General features: G+C 36.4%; 1 protein-coding gene across 2 annotated transcripts in view; it reads right to left on the bottom strand.

The window, feature by feature from the left end:
* NELL1 (neural EGFL like 1) overlaps positions 1–24248 on the bottom strand; it is a 903683-nt gene that overhangs the window by 189921 nt on the left and 689514 nt on the right. For both annotated transcript variants that reach the window (XM_003830453.5, XM_003830454.6), the window contains exon 15: positions 14382–14477. In XM_003830453.5, the coding sequence (XP_003830501.3) occupies positions 14382–14477 (96 nt within the window). The remainder of the gene's footprint in view (positions 1–14381; positions 14478–24248) is intronic.

The raw sequence follows: 24248 nt of genomic DNA, 5'->3' as shown, positions 1-24248 counted from the left end.
GTTAAATTGTCTGCTTTATCAGTAAATGTTTCACACAGTTCCTATGTGCTAGGTACTACCCTGGTCTCCGGAAATATAATGGCAAAGACAGAACCCCTGCCCTTCTGGAGTTTATATTCTGGCTGGGCAGTGAAGCCATACGAAAAGTACTATTGTGTCAGAGAGTGATAAAGGCTCTGAAGAACAATAACACAGCAATGGGAAGGAGGAAATGTATTATTTTAGATAGGGGTCAGGGCCTGTCTGAGGAGGTAATGCTTGTGCAGAAACGTTTTTCATAGGAGGGAGGTGACAGTGAAAATATCTGAGGGAAGAACATTCCAAGCAAACAAAGCAGTAAGGAAAATATGATGTGAGTTAGTTGAAAGTAAATAAATTAAAAAATTGTAATAAAATAAAATAATTTTTAAAAAGTAAGGAAAACATAACTGACATGTTTTATGAAAATGAAGAAGACATTGGAACCAACCCAAATGTCCAATAATGATAGATTGGATTAAGAAAATGTGGCACATATACACCATGGAATACTATGCAGCCATAAAAAATGATGAGTTCATGTCCTTTGTAGGGACATGGATGAAATTGGAAATCATCATTCTTAATAAACTATCGCAAGAACAAAAAACCAAACACCGCATATTCTCACTCATAGGTGGGAATTGAACAGTGAAAACACATGGACACAGGAAGGGGAACATCACACTCTGGGGACTGTTGTGGGGTGGGGGGAGGCAGGAGGGATAGCACTGGGAGATATACCTAATGCTAGATGACGAGTTAGTGGGTGCAGCGCACCAGCATGGCACATGTATACATATGTAACTAACCTGCACATTGTGCACATGTACCCTAAAACTTAAAGTATAATAATAAATAAATAAATTTTAAAAAAAAAGAAAATCAAGAAGACAATTATGGCCAGAAAAAGGGGATAAAAAGTGAGGGAGAGCACACTGAATGGTGAGGACAAACAAATTTAATAGGTAGGTGGGCCCAGAGTAACTAGGGCCTTATAGGCCATTGTAATAATTTTGACTTTTACGCAGTGAAAATGGGGAGCTATAAAGAATGTGAAGCAGAGGAATGACAAGATATAACTTAGGTTTCAATAATGTCCCCTTGGCTACTATGTTAAAAAGAGACTATAGGTGCATAACAGTGGAAGGAAGATGAGTTAGAGGTTTTATGCCATCATCTAGATTAGAGATGATGATGTTGTCATGTAAAAGGGTGATAGCAGTGGAGATCATATGAAGTTGGGATTTAAGATATATTTTAAAAGTTAAGCCAAAGAATTTGAATGTGCAGTGCAAAATAAAGAAATCACAGATGATTTCAAGACCTCAGCCCAGAGAATGTGAAAGATTATAGTTTGCCATCAAATATAATGAAAGAAGACTTAGAAGAAGCAATATGAGTCTATGGCCATACCACCCTTAACATGCCCGATCTTGTCTGATCTTGAGAAGCCAAAGGGTCGGGCCTGGTTGGTACTGATTAGTTAGTAATATTGGGTATTGTAGGCTTAAAAAAAAGCATTTTGAGGGGGGAAAATCAGGACTATTCTGGATTACTGGAAACACTCAATAACTAATTTTTCTATTCTTTTTATTAATATCATACTTATGTATAAATATATATACATATATATTTATATATATATACATATATAAATCTGTAGGTGTGTAATAGTCAGAAAGAGTATTCCAAACAAAAGCTCAGAGGTTTGAAAAATTAAGGTGCATTTCAGTGACTTGAAGTAGTTTAGAATGGGCTGCAGTTTAAGATTTCTTTAAGGAGAAGTAGGAGATAAAGCTGGAGAGGTAGGAAGAGGCCCAATTATGGAAGTCTTTAGATATTATGCTATGTAAGTTGGACTTTATCTTTTAAGCACTGAGGAGGTCCTGAAGTGTTTTTCTTAGTAAGATATTCTTTAATAAAATAATCTTCCAGGATCTCCCTTCATGGACTCAACCTATTTAGCTAAAATTGCTGCCACCCAAAGATAACTTCAAGGTCTCTCTTAAACTGGAAAATGCTTTAAAACCACGTTAGCCCAAAAAACCGAAAACTGCTTATCGTTTCAGACACTACCATAATAAATGCATAGACCTTGCTGTTTGATTAATCAATTCATCATACTTTGTATCTAAGTGAATATTTTCAGGAACTACTTTTTCTGATCATTCAGTGAGTCCTACCAGGAGCAAATGATGCAAATCATAAGAGTTATATTCCTTCTGAGTTAGGCTATTGGCTTCAATTAGCCTTTTTCCACATGATTTACAGTGCAGTGCATATTCTTGGATACAAAGACTTATGGCTAGTTACTAGGGAAAGTTTGTAACTTCTGGGCTCCAGTTGCTCACAGTTTCACAGAAAGCTAGATTTTCTTCCTATTTATCCTTTGTGTTTAAAGTTACAGTGGTGTTTGTATTTCCCAGGATATAGGATTAAAAATGAGGATATGAACCAAACTCTTGACTTTCACAGTTCAGTAGTGTGTGCTTGCTTGGTGAGAAGCAGGATCTGCTTGTCATTTAGTCAAGAATTATTTTCTGCATTACTAAATAGGCAAGGTAATCTCTAACAGCTTTTATTTATTTGACAGAGAATGCCAATCTATTTAAAAGACTAGCTCCCTTCATTAATGGTAAAGTTACAAAGGGCCCTATGGAAAGGTGGACTGACAAAGCTATTAGAAATAGACCAAAATTTCTATTCTATTCTTGTTAATGACATTTCTTCCCCCATTCTTGATATAATGTACTTTAACTTAGGTGTCTTTTCAATAAGGTTTGAATTGAGGTGATTACAACTTGAGATCTATGAAATCAAAAGAATGGACCATGTGAAATTGAGGGTCCTTGTCTATACTTATTCATTTATTCATTTATCAAATGTTTACTGAATTCAAATGTAACGTAACAAGATATAAAAATCTGATTTTTCCCATGCCAGAGTTTTGATAGACAATAATGTAATAGTTGTTAAGGACTTCTACGTCCCAAAGTTGGGTACTAAACTATGTTTGCAACACTTGTAAAAATCAGTTGTGCCTGCATTAACCATTAGTCACCTTCCACATATTTGGATGATTACTCCCATTTTACATGGAAAAGCTGAGGTTGTCCCTATTCACATAGCTGATGAGTAGTGGAATCTGAGAATAGAATCCAGGTTTCCTGATGCCAAATTGAGAATTAGAATGTTTGCCTTTCTTCAATTTGAGGAATCAACGAAGAACTAAGAAAATATTTGTAGAAGGATAAGTGGGTAGCCTTTTGAATGAGATCTCAACACTTCCTATGTACAGAGTCACCCATGCTATCAATAATACAGTGAGAACTTGCTGTTAAATCTTCAATTTTAACTCCAAGAGATGAGAAGTAAACAATAGCAAAAAAAAAAAAAAAAAAAAAAAAAAAAAAAAATCCCTTCCAGGGACCATATCCAAGTTAAACATGCCACTATTCCAGGTGCTGAATCAGCTCACTCTTTCCCCAGAGCAGAACTCTGTTGCATAAATTAACTTTTGTTAGCTTGATAAGATGTTACATAAAATGTTTGTGGGAACAGAGAGAATAGAGCTGGAAAGATGATACAAATAAAATCACTTTACACTTGAATTGTACAGTGAGAGGTTGTAAGAACTGATAGAAGAATGAGAGAGACTTCAGTAGCAAAAGATAAATATAAGACATGGCTTTACTGTTTACCTGCTGAGTATCCTTGGGCAAGCAGCCTATTATTTCTGAGTCTCATTTTTATCCCCTGGTTAATTAAAGTTATCACTAGCTACAATTTCTAGACACTGTGTTCCAGGCTTTCTACCAGGTATTTTAAGTACAATATCTCATTTAATCTCACAATAAAATTATGAAGTAAGTAATATCAACATCTCTTTTCTTTTTTTAGTGGCAAACCGACACTTAGAAACGTTAAGTATATCTGATCCAGTGTTACAGAGCTGGGTAAATAGTGGCAGCTTAACTAAAACTAAGGTAGTGTGACTTCAGAGATTGTGCTCTTCACCCCTTTTTTGTTTACTCTTTTCCTGTCTTAGGCACAAAAATGTTGAAAGGAATATGTAAAACAATGCAAATGATCAAATAAGAGATTATGGCTCATTACTCACAGGAAAACATAATTTACTTTACCTCCTGTATAATCTGTTAAGTTTAATTGCCCTTGGGCACAGACAAAATGATCACGAGGTAGCAGATTATAAAGCAAAGTGTATGAAATTTGGATTCAGCAATACACGGGTTAGAATCTCAACTTGACTACTGACTGACTGGCTGAATGACACTTATACATGTCCTCATATATGTCCAAAAGGATAAAAGTAACTCCCTCACAGGAAATAATAAATGCAAAAGTTTGGGGCTTACAATAGATGTATAGTAGATTAATGTAAATTTCACTTCACAGAGGCAGATTTAGTATCAAAACTCAGGCCTCTGATCATCAATACAGTACTCTTTTCAGTATACTAGACTGCATCTTTATTTTCTCGTCCAAATTCTTGTTTGTGAAAAAAAGGCATTGATGTTTCCAGTTAATTGAAATGACTTGAAAATGTGCTGTTTGTCTGGACAATGAGAGTAAAAACACCTGGAGATATTTTTCCATATGTCTGCAACCTGGAAAGATGAAAATCTTTGCAGGATCAAGGACAGGGTTGTGAAATAGCTTCAAGTGACTCTAAGAACTGTGTGTCAACCCCATTTTTCATCCAAGGGAAGTATGCTGGATCTTTAGCAGAGATGTCATTCAAGAAAGAAGAAAAACATTGAGTGGGTAGAACTGAAGAGATGAAAGGGGTTACTGAACAGGGCAAGACTTCTCAGCTGCTCTAAACATGATCACATTGTCTCAGTCTTAGCAAGTTTAAGCTCCTCTCATCTTCTAGTTTGATGTCTCTCTTCTGCCATTCTTAATTTCTGGAAACATCCAGGACAGGAAATTCTTCAAACCATATTCACATTTACCTGACTTTAATAGAATTTTAAAAGAGCATTTGCAACCCTCATTTTACTAGTGGGTTTAACTAAATGGGCAATGCAGAGAAACCTCAAATCCTCATATTTCTCTTTTTCAATGATGCCATAGAAGCCCTGCTTACTCCTTTCTGAGCATCAGGCACAAGAAAAGAAGCAACGTTGATGACAGAAGTTGCCATTTACTGAGCAAGTAATCATGTGCCAGACAACCTGAGAAAGCTCAAATTGAGAAAAGTTAAATAATTCTCCTGTCTGCTATGAATGTAAAGATGTACTTTTGCATTCATTCTCCCCCCAGATGCCCTTGCCACAGTCCTGTGATAACTGGAGAGGAAATAGAATAAATATTTTATTCTCTGTTACGGGAAGGGAATAAGTATTCACCTTCTTAAAAATTCTTAAAATCTCCCCCAGTAACAGGGATGGGTAAAGCAGTTACCAATAGATGGATGCTGATAGGGATCTCTCAAAATACAGGCAAGATATAAAATATGAAAGAGCACAGAAGTCTTTGTTTCTGATCATTCTTTTTACCTGGTAAATTGACAGTATACTTCAGGCAAACTATTACTCTCTGTCTACGTATCTGCAAGTCCGTGGGGCACAGAAAAGACAGTAGAATAAATTTTCTGCAAAATTTTTCCTTTAGAAAAGGTTAAAAAAATCACAAGTAACTAAGACAAATTTTGACTGTTATGTTCTCTTTATTTTAAGCTTTTAAAGATCATTTGTTATTACAAACATAATTTAAATGTATTATTTTGAAAATTGGAAAATCATATAAGCAAAACAGGAGAAAACCACTCAAAATTACATTGTGAATGAACAAAGCTGTTCAAAGTTGTTTGCTTTTTACTGATATCCCTAAATATTCTTGATCAGATACTTACTATATTTCAAAAACACTTGGATACTGTGAGAGGTTCAAAGCTTATGAGAGTTTATTTAATAATAGTTACAGTAAATGAACCTATTTCTGAACAAATGTGGAGGAAAAAGTCAAGATCTGCTATTTTTATAGCATCAGCATATTTTTTCCAATTATTTTATACTAGACTGTGTTCTAGCCTACACCTTGGGTAGTTGTGTCCAGTTCTCAGTCTGATTCACAAATCACTGGTTATAGATACCTGATAGCTACACAATTGTATTTATACACTCTATAATTCATATAATGTACAATGGGGAAATGTAGTATAATTGGCAGGCTTGTCTGTACCACTATAAATAAATAACTTGATTTACAGCCCAGTCCAATTTCCTACCAAAAAAAATGATTAATTGAGTGGCTTTGTAATACAGAAAGCATTTCAGTGCAAATTCTCCTTAAAATGTACAAGTGTTGGCCGGGCACACTTTGGGAGGCTGAGGCAGATGGATCTCATTAGGCCAGGAGTTTGAGACCCTCCTGACCCACATGGCAAAACCCCATCTCTACTAAAAATACAAAAATTAGCTGGGTGTGGTGGAGAACATCTGTAATCCCAGCTACTCGGGAGGCTGAGGCAGAAGAATCGCTTGAACCCAGGAGGTGGAGGATGCTGTGAGCCAAGATCGCATCACTGCACTCCAGCCAGGGTGATGGAGTGAGACTCTGTCTCAAAAAAAAAAAAAAAATGTACAAGTGTGTGTGTCTAAGTCTCACACCATAAGAGAAATTCTTTCATTATTACATACATTTACATTTTTCTTCTAAGAAAGAGGATAAGTATACTATCTCCCTTTAGGAGAACACAAGGTTTGGAGTCACATGTTCCTTGGTTGGAGTTGGAGAATCATGTTTATTCCACCACTGAGAGAGGGTGAACATAGAGTTGGCTGAGTTTCCATACCAACCTGGTTCCTAAGACTGTAACAAGGTGTGCCTCTCATAGCACATGATGGATATCATCCAGTCTCTGGCTCTTGAATGGTTAAGCATTTTCTAATCACAGTAAACCCTAAGTACTTCTAAAAATGTTCAAGAGATTATTAAGTGTTTTTCTTGTCAAAAAAAGCTTATAATTTTCATATTATTATCAAATAACACTGAGACATGATTATCTATAATATATATATATATACATATATATGCATATTTTTTAAAAAGACTTTTTAAAATGCTACATCTAGACCACGAGTTCTTAATGGGATGAAATTTTGTCTCCCAGGGGATATTTGGCAATGTCTGGAGAATTTTTCCTTAATTTTACTAGAGACTTTTTAAAAGCTTTATTTAATTTTGAATGCTCTCACCACAAAGAAATGACAAAGGGTTAAGGTGATAGGTATGAAAACATTTTTGATGGTCACAGCTGGAGGTGTACTACTAATTACATTTCATGAATAAAGTCCAGGGATGATGCTAAACATCCTACAATGCATAAGACAGCCCTCCACAATAAAGAATTATCTGAACTAAAATGTCAATAGTGTCTTCTAGGTTAAGAAATCCTGATCTATGACATTACAACCAGATCCCACAGAAATACAAAAGATCCGCACAGGCTATTATGAACACCACTACATACACAAACTAGCAAATCTAGAGGAAATGGATGAATTCCTGGAAACACATTATCTCCCAATACTGAATCAGAGAGAAATTGAAATGCTGAATAGACCAATATCAAGTTCCAAAACTGAATTTATAATAAAATTCTACCATGCAAAAATGCCCTGGACCAGATGGATTCACAGTCAAATTCTACTAGACATACAAAGAGCTGACCAATTCTACTAAAACTATTCCAAAAAATCAAATAAAGGGACTCTTCCCTAACTCATTCTACAAAGACAGCATCACCCTAATAGCAAAACCTGACAAAGGTACAATGATAAAAGAAAACTAAAGGCCATTGTGCCTGATGAACATAGCTGCAAAAATTCTCAATAAAATACTAGCAAACTGCATTCAACAGGATATGAAAAAGTTAACTCACCATGATGAGATAAGCTTCATTCCTGGGATGTGAATTTGGTTCAACAAATACAAATCAATAAATGTTATTCAATACATAAACAATTAAAAATGAAAACCATATGATTATCTCCATAGATGCAGAAAATGCTTTTGATAAAATCCAATATCTCTTCATGATGAAAACTCTCAACAGACTAGCCATTGTAGGAACACACCTCAAAATAATAGGAGCCATCTATGACAAATCCACAGCCAACATCATACTGAATGGGCAAACACTGGAAGCATTCCCCTTGAGAACTGGAACAAGACAAAGATATTCACTCTCACCACTCCTATTCAACACAGTATTGGAGGTGCTAACCAGAGCAATATGGCAAGAGGAAGAAATAAAAGGCAGCCTATTAGGAAAAGAAGAAGTCAAACTGTCTCTCTCCATGCACAATACAATCCTATATCTAGAAAGCCCTAAAGACTACCAAAAGGCTTCTGGAATTGATAAATGACTTCAGTAAAGTTTCAGGATAGAAAATGAATGTATAAAAATTAGTATCATTTCTATACACCAATAACGTTCAAACTGACAGCCAAATCAAGAACACAATTCCATTTACAATAGCCACACAAAAATATACCTCGAAATACATCTAACCAAGGAGGTGAAATACTTCTACAAGGAGAACTACAAAGCACTGCTATAATAAATCATAGATGACACAAACAAATGGAAAACCATTCCATGCTCATGGATTGGAAGAATCAATATCATTAAAATGGCCATACTGCCCAAAGCAACCTACAAAATTCAGTGTTTTTCCTATCAAACTGCTGATGCAAGTTTTCACTGAACCAGAAAAAAAATATTCTAAAATTCATTTGGAACCGAAACAAAAAGACTGCATAGCAAAGCAATGCTAAGCATGAGGAACAAAGCTAGAGGCACAAACTACCTGACAACAAACTATATTATATGGCTACAATAACCAAAACAGCATGGTACTTGTAAAAAAAGACACAGAGACCAATGGAACAGAACAGAGAACCCAGAAATAAAGCTGCACACCCACAGCCATCTGATCTTCAATAAAGTTGACAAAAATAAGCAGTGGGAAAAAGACTCCCTATTCAATAAATGGTGCTGAGATAGCTGGCTAGCCATATGCACAAGAATAAAACTGGACTCCTACCATATACAAAAAATTAACTCAAGATGGATTAAAGAATTAAATATAAGACCTCAAACTGTAGAATCCTATAAAAAATCTAGAAAACACCACTATGGACATCAGCCTTAGGAAAGAATTTATGCCTAACTCTTCATAAGCAATTGCAACAAAAACAAAAATTGACAAGTAGGACTTAATTCAACTAAAGAGCTTCTGCACAGCAAAATAAACTATCAACAGAGTAAGCAGACAACCTACAGAATGGGAGAAAATCTTCACAAACTATGCTTCCAACAAAGGCCTAATATTCAGAATATATAAGGAACATAAGCAATTCAACAAGCAAAAACAGATAACTCCATTAAAAAACTGACAAGAGACATGAACAAACACTTCTCAAAAGATGACAGACATACAAGCAGCCAACAAATATATAAAATAATGCTCAACATTACTAATCATTGGAGAAATAAAAATCAAAATCACAGTGAAATACCATCTCACACCAGTCAGAATGGCTATTATTAAAAAGTCAAAAAACAACAGATGCTGGTGAGGCTGCAGAGAAAAGGGAACACTTATACATTGTTGGTGGGAATGTAAATTAGTTTAGCTACTGTGTAAAGCAGTTTGGAGATATCTCAAAGAACTTAAAACTACTATTTGATCCAGCAATCCCATTACTGTATATGTATCCAAAATAAAACAAATCTTTCTACCAAAAAGACACATGCACTCACATGTTCGTTGCAGCACTATTCACAGTAGACATTCACAAATATATAGAATCAATCTAAGTGCTCAATAGTGGAGTGGATAAAGAAAATATGGTACATATACACCATGGAATACTAAACAGTAATAAAAAGAATGAAATCATGTCCTTTGCAGAAACATGGATGAAATTGGAAGCCACAATTTTAAGTCAATTAACAGAGGAACAGAAAACCAAGTACCTCATGTTCTCACTAATAAGTGGGAGCGAAGCATTAGGTAAATATGGACATAAAGATGGCAATGATAGAAACTGGGAACTACTAGAGTGGGAAAGGAGGGGGCAAGGGCTGAAAAACTAACTATTGAGTACTGTTCTCAGTACCTAAGTGACAGGATTACTCATCCTATATCTAGGATTTTATTGCATCATGCAGTATACACAGGTGAGAAACCTGTTCATGTAACTCCTGAATCTAAAATAAAAGTTGAAAAAAGGATTAAGAACACACATTAGGATCAACCTACTTTCACATCCATAAACTCCTGCCTTCTTCCTTCTTCTCTGTTTGGATGTGCAAGTCCACACCTGCATGTGCACACACAGAAGACCATACACACACACACACACACACACACACAGACACACACAGTCAGTTCCACACAGCCTGGTAGCTGAATCCCAGTTTGTGGCTGTTCAACATCAGATAAGTAAGCAATATATCCTGTTCCATGATCAAGAGTACAAGATGTAGGGAGTCAAAGACTAAAACCAGAAAATTTCAAGGGAAGTTTGAGAGGTATGGAAAAGGTTCCAAAGCAAGGAGTTTAAAATCAGAGCCAAGGTTTGAGAATAAATAACAGGGTTCACAGTGTGGTGGTTTTAAAATATGCCCACAAATACTTTGACAATCGTTTTTTTAAGAGGTGGTGCCTAATTCCTCTCTCCTTGAGTGTGGGCTAGAGTGAGTCTCCTCTAAGGAATAGAACATGGCTAACGTGAACAGCATTTGATTGAGTCACAAAAAGCATTACAGCTTCCTCCTTGCTTTCACTCTCTTTCTCATCACTTGACGTGCAGGATTCCAGTGGCCATGTTATAAGGCCTCTCATGTAGCCTGTGGAGAGGCCCACAAAATGAAAAACTGAGGCCTCCTGCCAATCGCCACATGAGTGAGCCATCTTGGAAACAGACTCCCCAACCTTCAGACAATCACTGGCCCAGTCAACATCTTGACTGCAATCTCATAAAAGTCCCTGAGCTAGAACCACTCAGCTAAGCTGCTCTCAAATTTCAAACCATAGAAACTATGAGATAATAAACATTTGTTGTTTTAAGCCACTAAAAAAAAAATAGAAAAAAAGTACCAAATAGAAAACTTAGTCTCACATACTTCTTAGCGGGTGATTTTCTGCTGTTTTGTGGCAGTTAACATATCTCTGGATTTAGTGTAGCTCTTTGATTTTACCTGTGAAAATTCTCTAGGAGGACTTTGTGTTGTTTCATGCTGTTTTGTAGGTGGCTACATTACATCCGTGTGGCATTCTGTCCTTTTAGTTCTTAGCCAGGTTGAGAAGAGAGCATTTACCAGCAGCCCTTTTCCATCCTAAGAGTGTCAAAACTACTCCTCTTACTGATTCTTCACTCATCTTTCTCTTTACACATCTCCATGCTAATTGTAAAACCAAATCAAACTAAGCACACAGAGAAGGAAGTTGAAGGGTAAAAGAACTAGAATTATATGTTGTTTAGAAACCAAAGGAGGCAAAATGTTTGCTTAAGGGGGGTTATGAAAAGTTTAAGGTTACTGAAATGTCATCAATGGAAAGTAAATGCAGAGTTGTTCATCTGTGTGTTACATACCAAACACAAGTGGGATTATTAACATCAGATAGGAATTTTCTTTAACAAATTATTTAAATGATTTTACTAAGTGTACTTGAATTTTGAAAGGCTGAATATTGCAAGCAATGAATAAAACCAATAACTAGGGGGATAAGAGAACATGCTTCAGACTAAACATAAGTGGATTCTATATAGCTCAAATGGGACCATTTACTTAGTCTTAAAATTAAAACAAATCAAATGAAAGATTTAGTGTAATCATGCCACAAGACATTCACAATTCATTTGCATTTTTCCTTTGGCACTATGAGTCTCAAGGCATCTAGCACAACTATCCGAAGGCAAATAGACTTATTTAATGTTTATTGCTAATGATCAACTTGACAAAATAACTCAGACAAGATAATGGCACAGATTTTCAGTGTTTAGCCTATAATTTATTTAGATCCCTTGCACACAACTGACTGAAAACTATGTACTCTATTCATTCCATGAAAAATCTGATAGAATTTGAGTATTGGCCAATATTAAGTGGAATGACTTTGCTACAGATGAAGTATAGCATTAAATGCAGAGAAATCTTGTTTTATTTTATTGTATTTTTTCCCTTTATGATGACTGTGCAAGAGTTCAAGAATATGCAATTCTCCATGTCAATTTAATATTTACATAGGGACCCATGCTTGCCTATCTCTGTCTAGCTTTTTCCCTGGTCTTGATTTTCTCCTTTATATTTTTCTGACTTCACATTACAAACCAGACTGTAAGCACTGATGCAATCACCCACTTACTCAGCAGAGAAAAGGACAAAGGACAAATCAAGAAGGCATGAGACACCATAATCAATTCCTCCTGGTCTGCCACTGATCACAGGCCCCGGTCTAAGGTAATGTTTCCCTCCAGTTATTTCTAATGTAAAAAAATAAGAATGTTACAGTAGTTGCTATGGTTAAATATCCTGAGGTGCTTGGTGAAAATGCAGATTCGTGAAACCACCCCCTGATATTCCATCTAGTTTGCAGAGGTGGCCCAAGAATATATATTTTAATAAAAAATCCATGTACTATCCTTGAAAAACCCATGCAAGGTTTGATAACACAGGCTTTCTGGGATACAACTGTGTTTTATTCTCAGTTCTAATAATTGCATAAGTTACTTACACTAGCTAAATTTTAGTTTGATTACATATAAAATAAGAGTAATAATATCTAACTCCTTTGTTTAATCTTAAAATATTCATTTAAAAATCCTAACAATTATTGCATAATAAATGACATATCATTAGTAGTAGTATCCATGATTATTGACATTATCATTATTACCATTCTTTCCCCATTAATTCTGTGTATTCAGTTTAGGGAAATACAGCAGTTCTACAGGAAGCAGTAAGAATCTTTTAGGTTTTTTTTTTTTTTCATTTTAAAAAACCTACTTAAAATTAAATGTAGTTCAGTAAAGACATGTGTCCTAAGCTACCCTTAAGTTTCTTTGCTTTTAGCAAGAATTCTTTAGCTCTATGTGGTAATTCTCTTGCGCTGCGCAAAGGTAGTACATGGTTCTTTCATATTTTTTTAAGAAAAAACAGTTATTATTTGTTATATTTTTATTTGTTGATAATGTCACAAAATATAGAAACAGTGGTGCAAATATTGTTCACTGACTTCCTTACTGAACAATTTTAGTTACCTTTTGACATGTTTTTAAAAGGATTAGACTGCCTCATAAATATGCAGGCAGTGCAATGTAATAGGTTGGTCAGGGTGAGAAATAATAAATGGGCACATAAAAAAATGTTATCTAAATTCAGAAGCTTCTAAACATGAAGGAAAGGAAACAAGAACTTTGCTTATATCTCTGGCGCCAGATGAAGACACCTCCCCCGTCATGTAATAATAAGGATAATAAATGCAACATCCTATTTCCATTTTTCTATGCTATGATATGAAAAGGAGTAAGTGTGACATTCCAGAGCCAGAAAAAAAAACACAATGCAGTGATTTTACCCTAACAAAACACATGGAAAAACAAACTGAAATATTCACTTTTACGTGTCATAAACCCCTTGTTTGCACTGACACATACATTGGCATTGAACATCAAATTTCACTTATACACAAATAGGAGGGCTTCTCCAATCAATAAGAGTTGGATTTCACCAAATAGTGCCAAATGTAAACACAACATTTATTGCAAATAGAAAGTTGCACATAATGTAATCTTACTTACACTAATTGGCTTATATTATCAGGTCTATGAATGATAATGTTCCTAATAAACCAATATTAGAATAAAATCGCAAGCACACCAATAAACCTGCTGCTGGAATTATTTAATGTGGTTTTACGCAAGGAGCATGTGCTGCTAATTTAGATTCCGTTGACACAGCAGATTGTTATAATTCTAATAACTGTGTGTGATGCTACCCAGTAGATGATAAGTGAGGCAGGTCAGTTCATCAGGCTTTATCTCTAATGAGCACTAAAAATGCATACTGAGCTATAGCAGAGAAAAGACTTGACCTTGCTAAAATTAAATCGTTGGAGGGAAGGCAAATGAAGCTCTATTTTCAGAGAGAGGGAGGCTTTTAAGCAAGGTACCCTCTTTGGGAGAGCCACATCCACCGTCACAACACAATGTATCAAGTCAACCCACAGTATTATTTCTGAAGAAAGAGCTGTTATTCTTTCTGAATCAATCTTTCTACCAATCTTTCTCCCTATCCCCCATAAAACAAGCTAGATTACCTTTCTCGCAGTGGCTTCCTGTGAATCCAGATGGACAGACACATTTGTTAGGAGCCACACACGTTCCACCGTATCTGCAGCCCTCTTCACAGAAAGCTGTTGCAAGAGAACAAAGTATTTATCTTAGATAAAATGCAATAAATAAATTCATGGTAAACAGCAGGGGCATTGAAGCAATTCTTTCTTTGTTGCATAGGGAATACACATCTGTATTGATACATTTAAAAATTCCATACAGAAAAAGAAATAAATATAATAATACCTATTTCACTGGTTTATATGAAATCAACTGAAATAACAGATGTAAAACGTTTAGCACGGGGCTGGCATGCACTAAATGGCAGCTAGTAGTAACCACTATAACTCTTATTCTCATTTATACATTTGAAACCAAATAGAATAAATTGAGTAACTAGGAAGGGTAGGGTCAGGATGAAGGTAAAGGCCTTTTTAATGTTCACTATTTTGTAACCTAATCTTTTCCACTAAACATCTCTTATGACAATAAAAACTTTTATGTTCTTTAAAAAAGATTTCTGATAGTCGATATAGTTTAATATTTATAATATAAATGTAACTAATCATTTACATTTGAATATATAAGCTGTTTCCAATATTTTGGTAATAAAAACAATGCCTTGTCTTAATAGCTAAAATGCTTAGCACAACCTGAATTATTCCTTTATGAAAAATGCCTCAATATGGAAATGCTGGTCTCAAGGGTATGGATTTTTAAGTTTTCTTGATAAGCATTGCAAAGCTATTCTTACTCCTTCCCAGTGCTATCCTGTCAGCCTTCCCAGACCAGGTTAGTTCCCCTTAGTACATACTTGCATAGCATAAAATAGCTCCATGAACCTCTCCATTGCAATAGTAAATACAATTGTAAATTTACATATAATTTATTACCATCCCCTGCTTTATCAACTGAACTGTAAGACCCATAAGAATAAGTAGCATAATTGTTTTTACTCACGACTGTATTGTAGCCTCAGTATGTATTCACATAGCAGATGCTCAAAACTGATTTGTTAAATGAATTAATCTACATTTTACAGGTTGTTCTGATAGTAAAACTCTCATTCTAACAATTCTGCAACTCTTCCATCCAGTTAATTTAATATCAAACCTTGCTGGATAACCAAGAATTTAGAGTACTAAACGTGCAAAATTTCTCATTAATGAAGATATTGCAACTGTTAACCCTGAGTTTATTTTATTCACAAGAAAGATAGGTGAGCAAATGTTTTAAATTTTAATTGTAGTTTGAAAAAGTCACCCTAGAAAAATGTCATGGTTGTATTTTGCCATGCTCACTCAAAATTAATATGAGTGTAACTTCAAAAGCCACATGATGTGTTCAGAAAGTTGAACACTATTCCAAATATGTAGAACCCCTCACAATATTGTTGTTTTCCACATTATTTAATATCCCTTGAATGATTTAACATTTCATGGCTTCAGCAATTAATTTCAACTTCCTTTGCCTCTGCCAAAGGATAGTGTGTACCTTCGAATTCAAACATCATCTCCTGTTTCTAGCATCTTAGAACACTTCGCCTATGCAAAAAAAAAAAAAAAAAAATAGTACCTACCATGGTAAGTTCATCACAAAAAACGAAATATATAAAATACACATGTAGAGATGTAGGTAAAATCTCTTGTCCCAAAAATTATACCTTGTGGGCTGTGGTGACTGACATTACAAAGAACAGTAAAGTGTTTTTGCAAGCTAAAAATAACAGATGGAAAGCCAGTAAGAAAAAGTTTTAAGTAGCACCAAAAGAAGGCAGGGGCTTGAAAAGAGAAGGCTCAGCTTGGGTTTCTTTAGTGCAGAGTTGAAACAGCACTTCATCTAAGTTTTGCAGACCTGGTTAGTAGACTTGATGCTGTTTCATCGTAGGTATATGCGTTTGATTTACTCAGTCTTTCAGTAGAAATGATGATACAGTGGAGGGTTTTATAAGGAGAGCATGAGATGTCTGTGATGTTCTAAGGATGTGCAGATATTAGAATAAAGAGTAGTATGATGATTAAATAAGTTAACATTTACAAAGAACTTAAAATGGTGTTCAGCACATAGTGTTATATAAATATCCTGTTAAATAAAATTAGCTGATAACAGAATTGTTATGACTGTGAAACACGGACACGGACCAGGAACAAATTGTCTAATATCCAGACAATATAAACCTGATACTAGAATACAATCTAATCATCATCATACAAGGTGTTCAGCTTCACCAAGATGGGCTTAAGACATACCTTTTCATTTATGCTTGATTTGTTTCCTAACAAGGGTAGTTTTCATTCTTCTCATGGAGGTATCTGATAGGTATATTGTTCTTATTACAGAAATGGTGAACTTGAGGCTCTGAAATCAAGTGCCCTAAGGCTGCATAGGTAGAAAGTAGCAGAGACGAGATTCAAGTGAAGACAACTTTGCCTTCGAAATCTTACCCCTTCCTTGTTTGTTACAGTGTGGGTTAATCTACAATCCAGTGTTCACAAAGTCAGGTTTATTTTATTTTTAAAATAGTTCCATAAGGGCTAAGGGAACTGACTAAAAGTTAAAAGAAAAAAAAAACACCAATGCCTAAATTGCTCATGTCGCATTAAAGGATAGGGATGAAGAGCTATTCAAGTTCATGTACCTATTATCTAATTTCTATTTTTGCCTGAGACTAGTTACATTTCTCCCAATCTAGGCACACATTATTTTTAATGATCTTTATCTGAAATAACCAAGAAATCATTCCCTAGCTGAACCTTAGACAATATACCAAAGTAATTTCAACACAAAGCAAATAAAGAAGGGATATGTCATCAAAAACATAAAATACTTTGTGGAAATTAAGATCAATTCAAGCTTTCTTTGAATATGTAATAAAATATCAGAAGATACTGATGTATCTTAGTCTAAAGATTGTGCATGGATTATTCATATATGGACAGGCTCTTCTTGATTGACTATGAACTCAGCATTTCAATGAAAAGGACTCTGATATGCAGAGGACTGGTAATTTGCACAGCATTATTTAGTTGATGGCAGAAGCAAAACAAGGAGCTGGGTCACTGCTACATTGTCTTTCCAGTTTGTGAGGAGATGGGCTGGCAGAAATTATATGGTCCTAATTCTGGCTCTATATTTATTAACTGTATGAACTACAGCAAATCATTCCACTCCTCTGTGCCTCAGTTTTCTCAAGAAAAAAGCAGCTGAGGATAATAATAACACTCATGCTGGGGGGATTAAATTAAGTTACCAATGTAGACCCACACAGCATAAGGCACAGCCAATGGAATGTGCTCACGAACTGGATGTGATTGTTGTTATTTATCACCAGGACTCTGCTTTTCCAGATAACGATACAGTTATGAACCAGTTTATGTTCTAGATTCTAAAGATGCTGCAGTAAGACGGCAAAGATCCCTGTGCCACGGAGCTTATTCTTTAGTGAGGACTCCTCGTCACTCCTTCCTTAACGTAGTGCCCTTTGTAATATCGTGTGGTTTGCAATGAAACTTAGAATCATAGCTCCTTTGAAAACTCAGAGAAACTCAGGTACCATGGATATGTGACTTCATATGTTGGTTCTTCTTCAACTGCTACCCAGATTCTGAAGCGTGGCAAAAATAGATTGTGTGTGCGTGTGTGTGTGTGTAGTAAGATAAACCTGAATCTGTCATTATAGTGCCATTTGTTATTATCTTGCTGCCCTGGAGGAGATGTTAGATTGGATCAACTGTAAAATGGTATGCTTCTAATATTGAAAGAACTCTTTTCATTGTGCAAGAAAATAAAATCACAAAACTCGTATTTGAGAGAGGTTCAATCCACAGAAAGAGTACTTTTTTATATTAAAATATAAAATATTCTCAGCATGTAAAATAAAATGTGGGTATTAAGGGGAACAAAATGAGAAGGTGGGTTTGCAGATGCCAGGTTTGTGGATGTCCAGTACCATCACCATGTACTCAATTCAACAAAAGCAGTTCTACACTAATAAAAAGTAATAGCCCTTCACTTTCTAAACACTTCTCATAATCTTCTTAAAGTTTAATGACATATATTTAGTTCCTAGGGACACCCTGAAATCCTGAAACAGTAAGTAAACATACAAATTTCAACACCATCTGTTAGAAGGTAAACCTTTTCTTCCTTCCTAGTTTCCTTGAGGAAGAATTTTCCTTGAGGCAGCATTTTCCTGAAGCTAATTTCTAACCTCTGCCTGCTGACTTTGCTCATTCTACCCCATGGAGGTGGAGGGATTTATTTTGTTGGTAAATTTGGGAAAGATATATATCAGGATGATGCTGCTCAAGTGGGAGAGGCAGAAGGATGGGTTGGGAAGCTCTATGTGATTCGATGCGACAACTGTTGCATTTCCAGCTTTATTTTGGGTAGCATGTTAGTAGGTATGAATTATATTATTAAAAATGACTGTTTAAATAAATAAAAGCTGGCCCCTATAGACAGTGATTACAAGGGGTCAGGAACCAAAGATTATAATTAATTTGACCATGTCTGCCTAAAATCCAAAATGGGAAGGAAATCATTAAAATCTGGTCATGTTCAGCAAAGGACCATGCCTGCCATTCTTCTTTCTTGAGAATGAGCTGACTTCAGACATTATCAGTTTTCCTTACTTCTTTAATGACACTTTCCTCTCTGGAACTCAGCGGATAAGTCAGCCTTCTTCTGTGTTCATTTTTATCAAGCCAGCTCAGTTTACAGACAGAAACTCATTTCTCCAACCCAGCTCTGTAAGTAATAAAGGTGATATCATCACCTTTACATTTGCTTTTTGGTTTCATTCCTCACCTTGTTCAGAGCATATTTATCAAATGCCCCCCAAACATTTTTGGTTGTCACAAGATGGAGGGAGGAACAATGTGGTCCTATTACTTGGTGAGTCGAGACCATGAATGTTTAAACATCGTACAATGCACAGGACGGCCCTATATGACAAAGAATGATCTGGCCCAAAATGTCAACAGTGGTGAGGTTGAGAAATTCTGCCCCAACTTTACACAATTAAGTTTATGAAGTGTCTTCAGGAGCAAAATTGTATTATTTTAATCCTGTTTTCCATTCCTCCCCCCTCAACCTCTCCCCCAAAATAGTTTAAAATATCGAGGAAAGATAAGAGTAAAAATCAGTAACATGGCCAGTTGAATATAAAAACAAACATCCAGAAGTCTACAATACTTGCTTTTCATATTATCATTCTCTTCTAAAGCACAGAGTATATTACAAAATTTAATTATTTACTTCAAAAATCACTTTCGACACTATCAGTTACTATATACGTTTGTATCAGCAGTTCCAGTAGCCATTTCCGCTGTCCTTTCAACAGTAATCATAATAACACTGACAACAATACTAATGGTAAATTCTGTTTGTTGAAAACTTATCAAATGCCAGGCACTGCAGTAAAGCCTGATATCATAATTCCATTTCATCCTTACAGTAACACTGTCGATTAATCATATTATACTCATTGCCAGATGAGAAAGCTGGCTTAGATAAGCTAAATAAGTTATCGAAGTTTGCACCACTGCACAGTGGCATCCTGGGTTTCAAGCCCAGAGTCTTAACCACATCACTAAGCTTTCTCCGTTTAGGGCTCTACCACCTACTATGCGCAGATAATGTACTGGGTGTTGGGAAGTCTACAACTAGTCATGAAAATTGTCCCCATCCCCAAGAATCTCATAGTGGAATAGCAGAGAGAAAGGCATATAAAACCAAGCATAATAAAATGTGATAAATGCTACTGCAGTAGCACGAACACAGTGTTGAAAGAACAAAGAGGAGAACATGATTAACTATGCCTGGTGGACTGATGCAAAGCTGCGCAAAACAGCTAGCATTTGAGATGGGCCTGGAAGAATGAATGGGCTTTTTGCCAGGTGAAGTACAGGAAAAGGGACACTTCAGGTCAAAGTTTTGTCCTGAGGAAAGGCACTTAATAGAAGAAAATGAAAAGGTGTTTATAACTCACACTGAGGTGAGAGGCTGAATATTTAAAAAGAATGCAGTAAGCCATTCAGAGAAGCAGGAGCATTTCAGAATCTGTGAACCATCCCCTTCACCTTCTCATCTCCCTGCCACCTCTTGGATTTGTTGGTTACCTTAAGGCACAATCATTTACCACCTACATATCTGCATACGGACTTTTGCCCTATTATTTGAGTTAGTCAGTTTAAGACTATGCATTGCTAACTTAACAATAAAAGAATATGAAATAAAATTTTTATTAAAGACCTTTATATGCACATATAAACAGAAACATAAAATGTATTCTTAGTATGTATAATGCATTCTGATATTTTCTACTCTATTCTACTCTATTCTATATCATTTATAAAGTGCAGCTACGATCCAATGACTTGTTTTTGCAATCCACTAAAACTGAAGTTTAAAAACCACTTGTTTACCCTTTTAGTCCATAGCATTTTGTGATAGGATAGGGGAATGAAGTCTTTTTTTTTTTTTTTTTTTTTGAGACAGAGTCTTGCTGTGTCTCCCAGGCTGGAGTGCAGTGGTGCGATCTCGGCTCACTGCAACTTCTGCCTCATGGGTTCATGCCATTCTACTGCCTCAGCCTCCCGAGTATCTAGGATTATAGGCACCCACCACCATGCCCAGCTAATTTTTTTGTATTTTTAGTAGAGACGGGGTTTCACCATGTTAGCCAGGATGGTCTCGATCTCCTGACCTTGTGATCCACCCACCTCGGCCTCCCAAAGTGCTGGGATTACAGGCGTGAGCCACCACGCCTGGCCTGAAGTCTTTTACATTACTCCTGAAATCTTCAAATTGAGATGTTGCTCTTAGTTTTAGAAATATTTATATAAGAAAATGTCTACAAGTGCTATCTTCCATGAATGTAGGTATAACAGAGACAATATGGCCTTCACAGGTGAAAATATTTATTATCCAGGCCTCTGCAGAAAATCTCTACTATAGAGGATAAATTAGATGGGAGAGGCATGGGTTGAGGAGACAGATAATGCATTCTTCTGCATTTCATTTTTGGCCAGTGTATATGCTTCTCTAACCAGACTGTGAGATTCTTAGGGACTAAGATCACATTTTTTGCAATTCTGAATTCCTGTATATCATCTTGAACCTGTGTGATAATAAACATGTATTTGTTATTGAAGTAAATTTATAAGAGAAAATAAAAATTTTGAGAGGATAGTCTTATAGTAACTATATCATAATATTTGAGGTAAACATTTAAAGTCAGATCAATCCAGCTTAAAAAAATTTATCAAGAGATTCTGGGGAAGATGGCGGATAGGAGACAAAGCTAACATGTAGCTCCCACATGGATGGACAGAACAGCATTTGGAGACTCACACCATGATCTTTTGTTCCAAGAACCACTGCAGGAACATACCAGGAAAACTGAAGGAATTCACCAATCCTTTGAAAGAAGCAAATTCTGTGAAACAGGTGAAAAACTGTGAGTGCCCAAAATGTGAAAGGGGGAAAAACCTACCTCTGAACACACATCTCCACTTGGCAATCTGAAAATCCAGATCACCAAAGAAGGATTTAACCTTACCTGGAGATGAAATGAGTTTAGGGAGTCGCAAGAAATTTGAAAGTACAAGTAGCACAGGAAATACCTTGAACATACTCCCAGCCTCCAACTTGAGCCCCAGGAAGCCATCCCTTCACTATATCTCACAGGGGACCTCGGGGCAGGCAACCAGTGGAATTGGGAAAGGGTCTTGGGGCAAAGGAAGCTCCCACCTGAAATTGGCAGTGGTTTTGACTGGGTACAAATTTTCTTGAGTGAAGTCTGGGGGATGTGGGAGCGTCTGTAGATAGGAGCTTTCTCAGAAGAGTAGCTCATGGCCTCGGGCAAGGCCTGAGCAGAGCACTGCGGGAGTGAGACTGGCCTCGTCAACTGTATGGGAGCTGGGTGAGACCTCTCGCTATCCCCCACTTCCCTGATGAACCATATAACACAGCAGAGGTAGCCAAGATCCCCTCTGGAACATAACCCCATTGACCTGAGGACCATTCCCCCATTCTCCACTGTGGCTGCAGCAAGCCCCACCCAAGGAGAGTCTGAGCCCAGACTTGCGTAAGCCTCCCCCACCTGATAATATTTATCTACCCACGCTGGTAGCCTAACACAAAAGACAATCTCTTGGGAGTTTTATGGCCCATCCCTTTGCCTGAGAAACCAAAATACTTACCCTGGCCATCTTAGGGCAAGCTTAGAGCCCCCTACTACTACCGAAGCTAATTCTCTCTTGAAAGTACCACCTCTTGGCTGGAGGCCAACCAACTCCATTATAGCAATTCAGGACAGAATAACTCTGATCTCAGAAAGAAGAAGACAACACCTAATTCCCATGCCCACAACATCTTGGCTAACCAGAAGTCGTAAGGGTGTCTATGTGACAACTTCACTGCTAGTATAACCAGCATTCAAGAAAGCCAGCACATTAAACATATCCACAACCAAGGACCCTCATAGAGTCTACTTCACTTCCCTGTCACATCTAACAGAGTAGGTGCTGGTATCCATGGCTGGAAGATTTGAAGACCGATTACATCACAGGACTTTTGCAGACCCCCTCTACCACCAGCCTGGAGCATGGTAGCTCTGCTGGGTGGCTAGAACCAAAAGAGCCATAACAATTACTGCAGTCCAGCTCTCAGGAAGTCCCATCTCTGGGGAAAGTGGGAGAGCATTATATCAGGGGATCATCCTCTGGCACAAGAGAATCTGAACAGCAGGGCTTGAGTTTCAGACCTCTCCACTGAATTCGTCCACTCAAATGAAAAAAAAAAAAAAAAAAAGAAAAGTAAAATAATTCTGGTAATATGACAAAACAGGGCTCTATAACACTCCTCAAAATCACACCAGTTCCCTAGCAATGGAGCCAAACCCAGAAGAAGTCTCTGAATTGCTAGATAAAGAATTTGAAAGGTTGATTATTAAGCTACTCAAAGAAATACCAGAGAAAGGTGAAAACCAACTTAAAGAAATTAAAAAACAGTATAGGATATGGGTGAAAAATTCCTCAGATAAATAGATATCATAAAGGAAAAACAATCACAACTTCTAGAAATGAAAGGCATACTTAGAGAAATACAAAATGCAGTGGAAACATTCAACAATAGACTAGAACAAGTAGAAGAAGGAGCTTCAGAGCTAAAAGGCAAGGCTTTCAAATTAACCCACTAAGACAAAGACAAAGACAAAGAAAAAAGAATCAAAAACATGAACAAAGCCTCCAAGAAATGTGGGATTATGTTAAATGGCCAAACATAAGGATAATTGGTGTTCCTGAAGAAGAAGAAAAATCTGAAAGTTTGGAAAACTTATTTGAGAGAATAATAGAGGAAAACTTCCCTGGTCTTACTAGAGATCTAGACATCCAAATGTGATAAGCTCAAAGAACACCTGGAAAATTCATCACAAAAAGACCATCACCTAGGCATGCAGTCATTAGTTTATCTAATGTCAAGACAAAGGAAAGAATCTTAAGAGCTGTGAGACAAAAGTATCAGTTAACCTATAAAGGAAAATCTATCAGATTAATAGCAGACGTCTCAGCAGAAACTTACAAGCAAGAAGGGATTGGGGTCTCATCTTCAGTTTCCTGAAACTAAAAAAAAAAAAAAAAAATTGTCACACAAGGAATTTGTATCTAGCAAAGCTAGTTTCATAAATGAAGGAGAGATAAAACATTTTTAACACAAACAAACACTGAGAGAATTCACCACTACCAAGCCAGCACTACAAGAAATGGTAAAAGGAGTTCTAAATCTTGAAACAAAACTTCAAAATATACAAAAAAAGAAACTCCTTAAAGCATACATTTCACAGG

Source organism: Pan paniscus, chromosome 9 (genome assembly GCF_029289425.2).
Source record: "Pan paniscus chromosome 9, NHGRI_mPanPan1-v2.0_pri, whole genome shotgun sequence".
NCBI lineage: Eukaryota > Metazoa > Chordata > Mammalia > Primates > Hominidae > Pan > Pan paniscus.
This window is presented reverse-complemented; position numbering and strand designations above follow the sequence as displayed.